This window comes from Prionailurus viverrinus, chromosome E1, assembly GCF_022837055.1.
Source record: "Prionailurus viverrinus isolate Anna chromosome E1, UM_Priviv_1.0, whole genome shotgun sequence".
In the NCBI taxonomy this organism is placed as follows: Eukaryota; Metazoa; Chordata; class Mammalia; order Carnivora; family Felidae; genus Prionailurus; species Prionailurus viverrinus.
In genome coordinates this window covers 198,106-213,817 of record NC_062574.1, presented here as the reverse complement: position 1 = coordinate 213,817, position 15,712 = coordinate 198,106, and the positions used below count along the sequence as shown (strand labels likewise).

The following is a 15,712-nucleotide window of genomic DNA, read 5'->3' as shown; positions in this document are numbered from 1 at the left end:
CCACCGCCCTGCCTGGTTTTCTGCCCATAGATTTTGTCCATCATGCTGTACTCCTCAAAGAAGGAGATCCACACCTCGGTCGAGCACACAGGCCTGGAACCGGATGAGCGAGGGGATCAAGGGGAGGACGCAGAAGGCGTGGTCAGCAGCCCTGGAGAGCAGGAGCAGAGGAAGCTAGATCCTCTGGAAAGCCTGGATGAGCCCACCAGAATATGTTTCTTGGTGAGTTCTGGGGCCGTGGTGTGGACGGTGGAGGGGCTCCACAGGATGGAGTCCTTTTGGCTTGCACCTGGCTTTTGCCTCTGCGAAAATGCCTCTGTCTGACGTGCTGGGAGATCACTCCCTGAAGACTCGGTTGGAATTGTGTAGAATCGGTCCGGAAGGATGGAGAAGCCCTTAGCACAGTAGTTCTTAAGCCTTTTGAGCCTAAAAGCTTTAGATCTTCTCTCCCGTGAAATACACACGTGCAGTCGTGCTCATGGTCTGCGGCCCGTCCATTGTGTCTCCCCGTGGCTTCTGAGACGCGCGCTCTCACAGTCCCTGGGGAGGCGCTCTTCCTCGGATCAGTGGCCGCAGGAAGAGCACACGGGTATGGGCTGGAGGTCAGGAAAGCAAGTTTAGTTTTCTCGGAAACCAAAAGGAAGTATAGCCTTGGACTTCCGGTGCCAGCGGTCAGACGGGGGTACGAGGCAGCTGGAGAGAAGCCGGCAGTGATGCGGTGGCGATGGCAGCTCTCGACCGTTAGCACTGCCTTTGGGGGCCTGGTATTTCTTTTGGCGTTTCCACGCTTTATGTCTTCCTTTGAATTTATAATAGGTTCCACGGTCCGTGGTTTAGAGTTTATAATTTTGTTTGCTTTAAGTGACCACACAATATTCTGAAATTATAACCTGTGGTAACTCTAGAAAGAGTTATTTTCTCCCTTTTGCGTTCAGGTGATCCGCGATGTGCGGAAGCACTTTTAAATTGTCTCTCTTCCTCTGCAGATGGCGCACGACGCCCTCAATGCCCCTCTGCACGTTCTCCGGGCCATATACGAGCTGCAGATGAAGAGGACCGATTCTTTCTTCCTGGAGGTTCAGAAGAGGTGAGGACCCTGCCGGCAACACGTGGGTAAAGACTCCCGGGAGGCCACGACGTGGAGCTGGCCCGTGGTTCTTCGTAAGTGACGTGAGAGCTGACTGCCGCACACCCACGTCATCTGAGTGGCGGTCGTGTCCCTCGCGGGGGTGCCAGTTGACGCCGACGCCAAGGTTCCTTTCCTACGTCGTCCTGGGGCAAACAGCGCAAAGCAGGGCCTTCTAGCCAGAGTGTCGTTTGCTTGTTCACCACGCCACATTATTTCCATGGCGTTCCCCCAAGGATTCTCATAGAATTTATAATGCTCCCTTTCTCTTGCCGGGAAGTTCAGGGCCGGATCTTGGGCCCAACTCCCACATGTGTGTGCAGCTAATCTCCCCCTCTGTCCCTCATAGCCTGGTTTCGACTTCCTGTTCTAACTTTCTTCTGCGTTTTCATCCCATATTTCTATTTTCCCGTACGTATTTCTTACGTATCGCCTCGAGTCCTTTGTGAAACGAAGCAGGGCACTGCTGGAACTAAGAGACCCAGAAATACCGGGTCAAGGAAGATAGAGTTTGTTTTTCCTCTCGTGGACTGTCCAGGGAAGGTGGGCAGCTCTGCTCCTTGGAGTGGCCCTGTGCCACCAGATGGCTCACCCGTGCGTGCCACCTCTGTTCCGGCCCGGGGGGAGGGGAAATCATAGAGAGAGGAGTGCGTCCTCACCCCGGCCGCTGGAGGGTGGGCTCTGGAAGTGGCCCACGTTACCTCGCTGGCCTCCCGTGGGCGCGAGCCCGGCTCACCGCCGCATCTAGCTGCGGGAGGGGCTGGGCACCACATCGCCGGCTGGGGGGCTGTGTATCTTGCTACAGCGCTGGGGAACTTTGTTTCTAGGCTCCAGGGAACGTGGATCCTGAGGGACGCCTTGCATTCTCTGCCGCAAGCGTGTACGTGCACGTCTGCGTGCGTGAGTGAATGAGCGCGGTGAACTGGTGTCTCAGACTCGGGGGTGTGATGATGTAATTGCAGAGTCCCAGGAAGACACCTCCCGTCAGTGTCCCTGACAAGTTGCACTGCAGGCTGAACTCTTCCCTTTCGGTACCTTTGTGCCCAGGTTTGATGGGGATGAGCTCACCACGGACGAAAGGATCCGGACCCTGGCTCAGAGGTGGCAGCCCAGTAGGAGTTTGAGACTGGACGAGCAGAGCGCCAAGGCCGTGGACACAGACATGATTATCTTACCGTGTCTGGTACGTTGCCGCCACCTTGGAGACGAAAGGTCGGCCCCTGGCCCCGCACCCCAGCCAGTTGGGAGGGGCCAGCTGCCGTAACAGTGGTCTTTGGGTTTGCAGTCGCGGCCCGCACGCTGTGACCAGGCCACTGCCGAGTCCAACCCCGTGACCCAGAAGCTGATCTCCAGCACGGAGGGCGAACTGCAGCAGAGCTATGCCCAGCAGCGCCGGAGCAAGAGTGCTGCCCTCCTGCACAAGGAGTTGGGCTGCAAGAGCAGGAGGGCCGTCCGCGAGTACCTTTTCCGTGTGAATGAGGCCACGGCTGTCCTGTATGCCCGCCACGTGCTGGCGTCCTTGCTCGCTGAGTGGCCTGGGCACGTGCCCGTGAGCGAGGAGACCCTGGAGCTGAGCGGCCCGGCCCACATGACCTACATTTTGGATATGTTCATGCAGCTGGAAGAAAAGCATCAGTGGGAGAAGGTGATTGTTTACTGGGTCAGGCTGGGTCCTCGCCCTCACTGCGCCTCCTCTGCGCCCCCACGTTTGAACATGCTTCCTCCGGATGCAGCGAAGGCTGGCCGTGGGCACGGCTGGGCTCTCGCAAGTCCCGGCCCAGGGCGGAGGTCACAGCCTTGGCAGACTTGGTGTGCAGAGAGCGCTCGGCCCGCCGGTCCCGTGGAGCCTGACTCTGCACACTCCCCGGCCCGTCTCTTCTCGTGGCGCCAGGTCCAGAGGACAGGGTGAATTACGGCCCCCGGTGTGTTCCGGGGTACAGGACGCCTCCGGGGTGGTTTGCGTCTTGTTCCTGGAACATTGGCCCCGGGACACTCGCACCTGCTGCAGTGTAACCCGCAAGAGTTCTGTCGTGAGGAAGTGCAGCCGGGGACCTGTCCGAGGCCCCCGGCCTCTGGGGGGCAGGTGTGGGGTCTGCATCCTCACCCCACACTCTGGCTCTCAGTTTCCAGGCCTCTGGTTGTGTTCTTATTCTTTGATTTGAATTGATTTGATTTTTTTTTATGTTTATCAATTTTTGAGAAAGAGAGCATGAGCAGGGGAGGGGCAGAGAGAGAGGGAGACACAATCCGAAGCAGGCTCCAGGCTTGGAGCTGTCGGCAAAGAGCCTGACGTGGGGCTGGAACTCACGAACTGTGAGATCATGATCTGAACCAAAACCAAGAGCCAGATGCTTAACCGACTGAGCCACCCCGGCACCCCATTCTTTTCTTTCTTTCTTTTTTTTTTTTTTTCTTTTTAATGTTCATTGACTTTTAAGAGAGAGAGAGAGACAGAGAGAGAGAGAGAGAGAGAGAGAGACAAAGCATGAGCAGGGGAGGGGCAGAGAAAGAGGGAGACACAGACTCCGAAACAGGCTCCAGGCTCCGAGCTGTCGGCACAGAGCCCGACGTGGGGCTTGAACCCACAAACTGTGAGATCGTGACCCGAGCTGAACGAAGTCAGGCACTAAACCACCGGAGCCCCCCCCCCCCCAGCACCCCTGGTTTTGTGTTTATTCCTAAGTCAAATCTTCAGCTTTGTCTCGAGAGTACTGTTGGGGTAGCAAGGCTTCCCAGGGTGCACATACGTGAGGAGCCTCGTCGCAGAGCTGGCCTGGCCTGGGTGGCGGGAGCTGTGGGCACCACCTCCGGCCGAGCGGGATGGTTTTGTCACCACCTTACCAGATTCCAAGTGCACAACTCTTGAGTCACATTTACTGCCGCCTTCTTCATCCCTGTCCCCTTGGCGCCCACATACATCATGTACCCTCACCCACACACATGCACGCCCTACGCGAGGACTCCTCAGGACGTGAGTTCATCCTCTTCTCCTTAATTTGCCTGTCAAAGACACCACCAGTCTGTAAGTCCTGGATCTGGCTCCAGCCACACGGCCTTGGAGGTGCAGGCGGCTCTGCTGTAGCTGCACCTCTCATCTGCGAGTGGCAGAGGGGAACGCGGCCTTCCCCACCCTCGCCCCGAGGAGCCCCCAGTCCCTCACCCCCTCGGCATGTGGCCTGTTGTGCTGTAATTGTCTGTCCGCATCCCTCCCCTGCTGGTCTCAGGACTCTTCAGGGCCCGGGACCACCCCTGATAGGTTCTGCTGGCTCCCTCAGAGCTCCCAGAAGTGGTGTTTTCCAGAAGGAAAACCAGCATCCCAGTGTACAGGAAGTTCCCCCCTCTCCCCACCCCCTGCCGTGACAGGCGGCTGGTGAGGTCAGCCTCTGCAGTGACGCCAGCCCCTCTGGACAGGCCTTGGGTTGAACTGGGCTCCTCCTCCTTCCTGCCACCGGCAGGCCCTGACGCTCGCTGCTTCGTGTCCCGCCAGATCCTGCGGAAGGTACTCCAGGGCTGCCGAGGGAGCATGCTGGGGACCATGGCCCTGGCTGCCTGCCAGTTCATGGAGGAGCCTGGGATGGAAGTGCAAGTGAGGGAGTCCAAACACCCGTATAACAATAACACCAACTTTGAGGTACGCTCCAAGACGTGTGGCTGGCAGGACCCACGAGGGGTGCTGAGAAGCTCACCAGTGCCCAGAGCGGCTCCCCGCTCCCCACCCCTGCCAAGTCCCAGCCAAGAAAGGGCCTCCTTGGTCCCAAAGCCAGGGAGTCTTTACCACCCAGTCTTTTTTCCTGCTGACCTGGTTTTAATGGAAAAAGTGGGCGCCCAGGCCTGGGGTGGGGGGTGGGGATTCAGTTTCCCTGCAGCTAGCTCCTTACAGGGAATCCTTGGCATCTTTTGGAAGTGCATCTGAGTGTGGGCCTGGGTTCAGCCCTCGCTGCACCATCTCGATGACGTGGCCACACCTCGGAGACCCCTGTCCTTCGGTTTAATTCACGTGTGCATGTTCCTGTCCCACCAGACCGAGGGCCGGGGAGGGCAGGGCTGACATTTAACCGTCTCACATTTGCAGGATGTGGCATGAGGCAAGCCCTCAGGAGTGACAGAGGTGTCTTTCTGTCCCCTCCCCAGGATAAGGTCCACATCCCTGGTGCAATCTACCTCTCAATCAAATTCGACGCGCAGTGCAGCACAGAGGAGGGCTGTGACGAGCTGGCCATGTCCAGCAGCAGTGACTTCCAGCAGGATCGACACACTTTCAGTGGGTCTCAGCAGAAATGGAAGGATTTTGAGCTTCCAGGTAATAAATACTTGGTCATACGGACTCTTACCATGAAGTATTTAAACTCAATAACGAGGAGCGCCCGGGTGGCTCGGTCGGTTAGATGTCCGACTCCAGTTCGGGTCGTGATCTCACAGTTCATGGACTCAAGCCCCGCGTCGGGCTCTGTGCTGACAGCTCGGAGCCTGGAGCCTGCTTCGGATTCCGTGTCTCCCTCTCTCTGTGCCCCTCTCCTGCTCATACTCTGTCTCTCAAGGACAAACAAACAAACAAACAAACAAACTCAATAGCGAGAGAAGGGACGTGGAGGGATGTCACGTGGGGCTTAGTCTGTTGCCATTCTCTGTTGCTGTGGTGTCCTGACCTGTTTCTGGTTCTTGTGTGACCCAGGAGATACTCTGTATTATCGCTTCACCTCTGACATGAGCAACACGGAGTGGGGCTACAAATTCACTGTGACGGCTGGACACCTCGGGCGATTCCAGACAGGTTTGTGCCCCGGTCTTTCTGTGTGTAGGATGTCCCTGCCATGGACGCTCGGGGGAGGGGTAGGTGCCATTATGTCACGGATCTTTGTTAAAGTCAAAGCAGGTACTTTAATACCAGCACGCGGTCGCCGTGATGTGCTGTGGTGGTTGGCTGTGCTCTTGCGTGGACGGGTAGAAGAGGCACCTGTGGCACCTACAAAAGACACGTCTTCTCTTGGAATTTGCAGGGCGGTTTGCGAAAGGGAGGAGCTGAAAATGTTGGTCCTATGTTGCTTTTATAAAAGGCAAAATTTAAATAACTGTAGTTACTTTCTCATATTTGTTAAACATAAGAGTTAATAATACAAGAGTAAATACAAGAGTTAATAACTAAAATATCGGTGTTTTGTGGTTGTGGGCCAGGGTTCGAGATTTTGAAGCAGATGTTGTCAGAAGAAAGAGTTGTGCCACACCTCCCACTGGCCCAGATTTGGGAATGGCTGGTGGGTGTGGCTTGTCGCCAGACTGGCCATCAGCGATTGAAAGCCATTCACCTGCTTCTGAGGATCGTCCGCTGCTGCACCCACAGGTGAGCCGCTCTCCGTATGTGAGTCCTTCGCAGGGAGTTTGTGAACAACTGTGAATATCTCCTCCCATTCTGGCTTGCCGTTCCTCTCTACTGGAGTCTGATGAAAAGAAGTTTCTAATTTTGACATCTTGCCGTTCATCAGTCATGTTCTATGGTAGTGCTTTTGTTGTCCTGTTTAGGCGGTTTCCGCCTCACTCCACCTTGGGGTGGTGAAGGTGCTTCCTGTGTTCTAGAAGCTTTTGTTATTTTTTCTTTCACTCCTAGCTGTACGCTCCACACGGAATGACTTCTGCGCAGGACGTGAAGTGCAGGGGGTCAGGGTTAATTCTTCGAATGTGAGTCTCCACCTGACCCCAAAGATCACCTTGTCCCTCACCTCACTCCAGCACCCTGTTGGTCACAAAGGAGGTGTCTGTACAGATGCGTCTGTGTCTGGTCTCTGCTGCTCCAACGCTCTTTATGGTTCTCCTGGTGCCAGTACCACGCTGTCTTGACTACCGTGGCTTTCTAATGAATTCGCGTGTCTAGTTGTATAAATCCTTTGCTCTTCAGCTTCCAGGCCGTCTTGTCTATCTTTGACTCTGCATATCTATATACATCTTAGAATTGGTTTGTTTCTCTTTTTTTCCCAGCTTCGGTGAGGTGTAATTGACAAAGTTGTAACATATTTACAGGCTAGAGGGGATTTCTTGTGTGTCCGCGTTGTACAAGGGCCCCCACCAAGTTCCTTAACACACCCAGCACCTCGTGTTACCTTTGTTGCGCGTGACAGCAGTTACGTGCGCCTCTCTACGATCCAGTATGGTACGCCGTCATCTCCTGTAGTCACCGTGTCATTCATTAGATCCTCAGACCTTGCTTGTCTTACAGCTGAAAGCTTGTCCCTTTGACCAGCCTCTCTGTTTCCCACACCCACGGCCTCCAGCAAGTACTGTTCTACCCTCTGTGTCTATGAGTTTGACTGTTGCTTTGTGTGGTTTTGGTTTCCACATGCGAGTGAGGTCATCCAGGGTTTGTCTTTCTCTGGCTTATTTCACTCGGCACAATGCCCTCCAGGTCTCCCTTCTTTCTCATGACTTTCCTTCTCGCGCATACTCCGCTGTGCATATATGCACCACGTTTGCTTTCTCCACTCCTCCATCGATAGGACACTTAGCTTGTTCCCATGCCTTGACCGTTGTGAATAACGGTGCAATGAACATTCGAGTGCAGGTATTGTTTTGAGATAACAATTGCATTTCCTTTGGATATAAACCCGGTAGTAGGATTACTGGGTCATGCTGTGGTTCTGTTTTGAATTACTCGAGAAAGCTCCATACTGTGTCCACAGTGGCTGCACCAGTTTGCGTTCCCACCAGCAGTGCACGAGGGCTCCCCTTTCTCCACATCCTCGCTGGCACCTGTTACCTCCCGTCTTTTGGATACTAGCCACCCTAACGCGTGTGAGGTGACAGTGTGGTTTTGACGTGAATTCCCCGACGCTGAGTGATGTTGAGCATCTTTTCTTTTTTTTTTTTTTTTTTTTTAATTTTTTTTTTTCAACATTTATTTATTTTTGGGACAGAGAGAGAAAGAGCATGAACGGGGGAGGGGCAGAGAGAGGGGGAGACACAGAATCGGAAACAGGCTCCAGGCTCTGAGCCATCAGCCCAGAGCCCGACGCGGGGCTCGAACTCACGGACCGCGAGATCGTGACCTGGCTGAAGTCGGACGCTTAACCGACTGCGCCACCCAGGCGCCCCGAGCATCTTTTCTTGTTAGCCATATGGATGTCTTCTTTGGGAAAATATCTGTTCAGGTCCTTTGACCATTTGTAGTTGGGTTACGTGGGGTTTTCTGAAATGGAGCTGCATGAGTTCATTGTGTATTTTGGGTATTAAGTCCTTACCGGATATGTGATTTGCCACTGTTTTCCCCCATTCCGTGGATGCCTTTTCATTTGTTGATGGTCCTCTTTACTTTTGTTTTGATGTCGTTCCTTCCACTCGTTTATTCTTGCTTTTGGTGTCCACTCCAATGGCAAGGAGTTTACCTGTATGTGTTCTTGTAGGAGTTTTATAGTTGGTGGTCTTACATTCAAGTCTTTAATCTATTTTGAGTTAATTTTTGTGCATAGTGTGACAGAGGGATGCAGTCTCATGCTTTTGCATGCAGCTTGTGTCAGGTTTTCCCGACACATTTGTTGAGGTGACTGACTGTCCTTTCCTCGTTGCATATTCTTGGCGTCTTTGTCAATTAATCGGGTGTCTACGTGTGGGTTTATTTCTCGGCTCTCTGTTCTGTTCATCGATCTTTGTGTCTTCTTTTATTCCAATACCATACTGTGTTGATCGCCGTAGCTCTGTATTGCAGTTTGGAATTGGGATGTGCGAGGCTTCTAGTTTTGTTCTTTCTCAAGATTGACTTGGTTGTTTGGGGTCTTTTGTAGTTCCTTGTGGATTTTAGGATTGTTTTTCCTATTTCTGTGAAAATGCCATTGGGATTTTGATAGGGACTACATGGAATCTGTCTGTATATTGCTTCCGGCCGTATTTTAACAGTATCCTTCTGGTCCTTGAACAAGGAACAGCCTTTCCACTTGGTTGCGTCTTCAGTTTTTTTCATCAGTGTTTTACAGTTTTCAGTGTACAGATTGTTGATCTCCTTTGTGAAAATGTATGTCTGAGTATTTTACTCTATTTTATCCTGTTGTAAATGGGATTACTTGTTTATTTCTCTTTCTGATAGCTCGTCATTAAGCATATAGAAATGCAGGTGGGGGTTCCTGGGTGGCTCAGTCAGTTGAGTGTCCGACTTTTGATCTCAGCTCCGGTCATGATCTCAGGGTCATGAGTTCAAGCCCCACGCTGGACTCCCCGCTGGGTGTGAAACCTAGTTTTAAAAAAAGAGGAGAGGCAGCTGGTTTTTCTATATTGATTTTGTGCCCTGCGACTTCACTGGATTTATGAGTTCTGTTTTTCTGTGGCGTCTTTGGTGTTTTCTGTAGAGAATGTCGTCTGCAAACAGAGACATTGCTGTCTTCTTTTCCAGTGTAGATGCCTTTTATTTCGTCTTCTTGCCTAACTGCTCTGGCTAGAAATTCCAGTACCTTGTCGTGTTCCTTATCCGCTTGTGTATTTTCTGTTCACACACATATGCACATACCCCCTCTCACCTGATGGGGTTTGGGTGGACTTCAGAGCACTGAACCCTCTATGTTGATTCCTCTTCTCTGCGATCCTCCAGTGCTCAGGTCTGAGTGATGTTTCTATGTAGAGGATTTCTATTAAATTAGATTTATCTAACGTTTTTGATGATACTGTAATTGGTGTTGTAGAATTCTTTTTCTTCATTGTTTCTGCTCATATATAATTCACTTTTTTGTATTTTCCTTGCATCCAGTGACAGTGCTCTGTTGCCTAACTTGGAGAGCTCACGTGTCGCTATTCAGAGCACAGTCACGTTATCTACAAAGAACCGGTTTTCGTTCCTCCTCTCGGTCCTTAGAAATTTTTTTTTTCCTTTTTGCACTAGCCGTGACCTCCCCAGAGTACTGAGTAGAAGTGGAGGTTAAAGACCCGCTGTCTTGTTCCTCACCTCAGAGGGCAGGTGTTGGCGACGTGTCCCTCACGCGCACGGTGTCAGTGCGCCTCCCTAGCAGTTTCCAGGCACACAGACGCAGGATGCCGCCAGAGTGGAGAGGTGATATTCGAGATAGCACGCCATCTTCTGGTGTAATATGGAGCTGTTATTTAAAAAACAAAGGGCTCTCCGAGTCCTGGAGAGAAAAGGATGGCACGTTGAGTCCGTCTGCGCGCAGGCAGGCAGAGAGAAAGCCAGCCATGGTTGCCGTTAGCGCCGTGTCCTCGTGTGCGACGAAGGCCCCTCAGCCCACAGGGGCTCCATTCTGTCCTGTTGAGAGCAGCCTGCAGTGAGAACCACATGGTGGTTGAGGGATGGGCATGAAACAGTCTTCAGACGGGCGGGTCCTTCCCTGCTGCACGTGATGCACCTCTGCGGTTTGCCGACCTTCCTCAGTCCAGACAGGCCGGGCAGAGGCGAAAGGCGGCCCCAGGGGAGGGGTGGCTGCCAGTGGCCGGATGAGCCACGGATGAGCCACGTAGGAGCGCTTTCCTGAAAGCTCAGCTGTAGAGCTGTCTCTTTAGATCGAGCCAAGTTTTCCTGGTGCTCTAGGAAGACTCGCTCTTCTGGGAGAAAATGATGGGCTCCAAGAGTAAATGCGCAGAATACTTCGTACAGTCATACGTGAAAGAGAAAAAGCAAAATTTAGGATTATAAATATATAAAGTCATGTCGTAAGGCTCAGAATATCATTTCCTGACTTTTCTTCTCGTAAGGACGTTGAACTGGAAACACAGCACGTCCTCCCTCAGAGTGAAACACGCAGTGAGTCTCCACGGAGGCCGATCCAGTGGAAAAGGATTCTGCTCTACTGGGAAAGGGTTCTGGCCCGAGCGACCTCACAACCATATTTCTTGTGTTTCGTGAGCCTAAGATTATTATAGTGGCTTTCATTGCCTTTTAACTGCCTCTTTTTTTCTGATTGTTAAAGCAACAAGTGTTGCAGAAAATCTAGAAAACGGACAGAGACAACAACTGATAACATTTTTGATATATTTGTTCACTGTTGTGTTTAATACAGTTGCACGATACCATATCTGCAGTTTTATGCCTCCTTTTTTCCACATAACATTTATCTCGAGATTTTTCCACGAGGTTCTTCCTAACAACCGTTTAGAGGCATGCCGCTGATTTACAGGCCTGGGCTTCGGGGTCTCCTGCATCCTTGGAGTCCTGTTCTGAAGTTTAGGTTCTGCCCCTTTCCCTGGTTGCCACTGGTGGATATTTTTGGCCATTTGGGGGGACAGTGATGACTTTACTGGGTGTGGGGGGAGTCTGTCAGCTGGCCTCTGTCTCACATCTCACCCCCTCCCGCAGCGACCTCTGTGACCTGACGCTGCTAAAGCCCCTGTGGCAGCTCTTCACGCACATGGAGTACAGCCTGTTCGAGGACGTGACACAGCCTGGCATCCTCCTCCCCCTGCACCGCGCCCTCACGGAGCTCTTCCTCGTCACCGAGAACCGCGCCCAGGTGAGCGGTGAGGGCCCTGCTGGAGCTCCCCCGCTGCCCAGGCTGAGGGCCGAGCCGTGGGGCGTCGTCTGGGTCGGGGCAGACCTGCGCAGGGGGCAGGCGTGGCCTGAAGTACGCATCCTCACCTCCGCCCGGCCCCCCCGGAATGCTGTTTTGTCGGGCCTAAAGCCACAGGGGAAAAACTGCCCCGGGTCAGTGCTTGACAGTAGTGAGTTCTGGAAAATAAAATGGACGGGTTCTTCCTTCTTCCTCCTCCTTCTTCCCACGAGCGTAGTAGGCTCATTGAACATGTGAGATGAGAAGGTCTTTCCCAGTTCTTTAGCTTACCCCTCATTTTCTACATGAGGAAACCGACCGGAACACCCTGTGGATGAGTCGGGGCAGAGGGCTCCCCACTCCCGCTTCCCCCCCCCCCCCCTTCCAGAACTGGGCACCTGGCTGCTCCCGGTCCAGCTCCTCCCATGGCTCTCGAGTGAGGTAGTGCCGTGAGGTGCCCGCGGAACCAGGAGCGATCACCCATGCGGGACTCCGTGGTGGTGGGAGGGTGTCCCCTGGGCGGCGGTCCCCTCCAGCCACAGCCATGCTCTCTCTGCAGGAGCTGGGGTTGCTGCAGGAGTACCTGCTGGCCTTAACCACCGACGACCACCTTCTCCGCTGCGCGGCACAGGTATGCCTCCCCTCCCTCCCCCCCCCCCAAGCTGGCCGCTGCTGCCTCCCTGTGGCCAGATGGCCCCATTGCCATGGACGGAACCCCCCTGGGGTTCACCCGGGTCTCTTTCCCAACCCCATCGCATCCTTCCAGTGTCTGAGGAGGGAGTTGAGCCCCTTACTCGGTGTCATTCATATCCAACCGTGGGCTTGGAACACGCTAGCGAGAATTTGTGTCTTTGAAACCAAAACAACCAATGCCTTAAATTGACAGTTTGCCTGAAGTTTCCCTAGAGTTAGATTTCAGTTTTTTCCCTGGTAGGAGAACCCCTGACAGTTTGGTCCCAGGATGCCTTTCCACTTTTCAGTTATTGAGGGTCCCAAAGAGCTTTCATTTGTGTGTTGCACATATCGATAGATACCATTAGAGATTAGGTTTTGAACTTAGAAATTAAAACACTTAAGCACTTAATTATCACTTTAAGAAATAGTAAACTTACTCCGTGTTAACATGAGTAACACATTCTCTGCAAAACAGCTGTATGTTCCCAAACAAAACCATCCTTGAGGAGGCGGCTGTCGTCCACGCCCGCCAGACCTGCGTCCTGCTGCTGCAGCTGTGCTGTCCTGCACCGGCCTCTGGGAAACTCCCCACATGCTCCAGAGCGTGAGGGTGGCAAGGCACATAATGTCTTAGCATCACCACGCGGAGCCCGGAAAGGGTCTCGGGAACCCCCAGGCACAGGCGCATGTTGAGAACCTTAGACCCGCAGACCCCTTGAATATCACAGAGCATGTGGTCCAACCCTACAGTGGACACAGGGGGACACTAAGGCTGAGAAGGGGGAGGTTTGCCCAGGGTCACGCTTGAGTGGCTGTCCAGCCCGAGCCCTGCACTCTGTTCCTGCAAGTCTGCTCGGTGAGCACACGGTCCTCTCACAGGAAAGGGTCCTGCCTGCGGAGAAGCAGGAAGCCCCCATCCACTTGGGGCGTCTGTACAAATTCTCCTGAGACCCGTAGGCACAGTAGAACCTCCCTCCCCTCCTAACAGGTGCCTGCCCCCACCGCCCCCAGTACCCCTGCTTCTGTGACACGCAGCGAAAATTTGAGATTTGACCATATGGCACCGAGCGCTCCATATATTCCTGTGGGCTCTTCCCTCTCACCTGCCCCTGTGCCCAGTGTCACCCTCGTCCTGACCCTCCCCACAGCGCATCACCGTGCTGGACCAGGGCTCTGCCTCGTCCTCCCCCAGCCGCCTTCTGCTCCTGCTGCACGGAGCCCGCACCACGGCCTCGGCCTGGCTCTAGGGCGTCCTCCTTCCCAGCAAGGACCCTTCCTACACTGTGGCCCAGCCCTGGCTGTCTGTTTCTTCCCTTCCGCACCTTTGTGCTCCTCCCTTTCCCTAAAGAGCTTGCCCAGACACCCCGTGGGCAGCATCCTCCGGGTCGACTGAGCCCACCAAGCTTTGCACCCGCCCCTCTTACAGGGCAGTGATGCTCTTTCTACCCTATGTTTGGAGCTTCCGTGTGGTTGAGAGAATTTTTCTCTCTCTCCTCTAGACTGGTGCTCCGGGTGAGGGGAACCACATTTGCTTGTGTCTCCCTTGCCCCAGCCCCACCCCCAGTGCTCAGCTGAGGCTCTTGTTCAGTCCACACAAAACGAGTGAGCAGTTGAATGGTTCTCGACATTGGCAGTGACCCTTTCTCCCTCCACAGGCTCTACAGAACATCGCTGCTATCAGCCTGGCCATCAACTACCCAAACAAGGCAACCCGCCTCTGGAATGTCAAGTGTTAGCCCTTGGTATGGTGTGCATGGACCTAGCTGATGTGTCCACACGGGTTTTAGAGCAGACGTCTAAACTCATTCAGGGAAATGCCCATGCTGTAGCGTCCGGCCCCCCTTGAGCTCCCCCTTTGCTCCGAGTAAGTACAATGCCAAGTAGTCACGCCTCCAAGAACTTGCCACGTCACAAGCTAGACACCTGCACACACCATAGCATATGAGAATGAGTATGAATAACTCAGAATTATTCGGGAGGGCAGGCAGGGGCCCTTGAGAAGGTTGTTCAGAGACCAGCTTGGAAAGGGTTCTGTCTCCGTCGAGCCGGAGCCGGCGGCTGAACGCGGCGTCTGCCCGGAGCTGCGTCCCTCAGCAAGACCTCCGGCAGCGGTGGCCTGGCCTGGGAGCTCTCCCTTTGCTCTTGCTTCTTGAGACTGGATGGTCCAAACCAAAGCTGATGAGAGCTCGTCCTGGCTGCCACCTGGCCCCCGAGCACCCACGCAGCTGCCCCACAGAAGTCATTGGTGACAACAAGTGCCCTTGGAAACGGCCAGCGGGCCTCCCACGTGCATCGCTCGTGCACCGGTCCCAGCACATCTGCGTTGAGTTGTTTCAACTTATTCCAGTTTCCACCTCACATTTTTAGAGCAGAACAACATGACTCCCTTGAAAGTCCCCACGGGAGGCCCGGCAGAACGGTCACGCAGGGGGACACGCTGTTTGTGGAAGCAACAAGTTGAGGAATTCTCTTTAGCTTCTGTACTTAAATACTTGAAGTGTTATCAGATGAGATCTTATTTTAGAAGTAAAAACAAAACAAAACAAAAACAAAAAACCAAATAAACAAAAGACACATGATTTTATTTCTTCTCCATGGTCACGGGCAGCCCAACGTGTCCGCCCCAGGGCCCCACCTGCTTCTTCGGCCGTCATTTGTCTGGCTGTGAGTGTGCCAGGTCTCGCGAATGCTGTTTTCCATTTTTCTTTCTATGATTGCGGTCTTGCCCTGAAGTGCCGACGATTCTCTTTCCAAAGCCATGCTTTGGAGCGTGAGGGCGGGGTGGGTACCTGGGCTGCGCACAAGGCTCGGTGAAGAGCGCTTGGGGCCGCTGTCGTTTCAGGGCGGGCGTCCTGGCCTGAGCACGGCCTGCTGCACGGGGCCCGGGGAAGGCCGAGGGGAGCAGGTCAGTGCTCCCGTGGCCTCTGAGGCCCCCTTCGCAGGGTCTGCGGGGTCTGGGGTGGAGGGGCCCGAGAGTGCAGGTCCCACGAGTGTCTTCCTGCAGAAGCACTTTTGCCTTCTTGGTCAGGAGGCCGAGGGGCAGCAACCTCATGCAGCCTCAGAGTTGGATTCTCACTCAAGCCCCAAGCTACACGTTGAGCCAGCGTGTGGGGGACAGTTCAAAGGAGATGCAAACCGAGGGGCCCGTCCTGAAACTTGGTGACGTCAGGCCTGGGGCCCCGGGCTCGGTCTGGTCCCCCATGGTGTCGGGATGCAAGCTCCGGGCACTGCGGCTTGGAGGAAACCGTCCTCAGCTTTCAGAGAAGGCCCCACGCTCCCTACCACCCAGGCCCAGGCCGGTCTCAGTGCAGAGGGGGGCCTGGAAGATGGACGAGACGGTGTGCTCGCCGCTTCGCCTCGCTGCCACCCACAGCCCTCGTGCCCCAGACCGACTGACCAAAGCAGGACAGATGGCGGGGCGGGCTCACACCTCCTGGTGTGGTCA

The 15,712-nt window shown here is 54.1% G+C and overlaps 1 protein-coding gene across 4 annotated transcripts in view; it reads left to right on the top strand.

Moving 5' to 3' along the window:
* Nucleotides 1-14,846, top strand: part of ZZEF1 (zinc finger ZZ-type and EF-hand domain containing 1) — a 115,535-nt gene extending 100,689 nt beyond the window's left edge. For all 4 annotated transcript variants that reach the window (XM_047832754.1, XM_047832752.1, XM_047832753.1 and 1 more), the window contains exons 45-55: nt 31-222; nt 987-1,087; nt 2,174-2,309; nt 2,412-2,771; nt 4,614-4,757; nt 5,258-5,426; nt 5,799-5,897; nt 6,299-6,464; nt 11,403-11,556; nt 12,152-12,223; nt 13,923-14,846. In XM_047832754.1, coding sequence (XP_047688710.1) covers nt 31-222; nt 987-1,087; nt 2,174-2,309; nt 2,412-2,771; nt 4,614-4,757; nt 5,258-5,426; nt 5,799-5,897; nt 6,299-6,464; nt 11,403-11,556; nt 12,152-12,223; nt 13,923-14,003 — 1,674 coding nt within the window. In that variant the 3' untranslated portion in view covers nt 14,004-14,846. The remainder of the gene's footprint in view (nt 1-30; nt 223-986; nt 1,088-2,173; nt 2,310-2,411; nt 2,772-4,613; nt 4,758-5,257; nt 5,427-5,798; nt 5,898-6,298; nt 6,465-11,402; nt 11,557-12,151; nt 12,224-13,922) is intronic.
* Nucleotides 14,847-15,712: the final 866 nt, after the last annotated feature.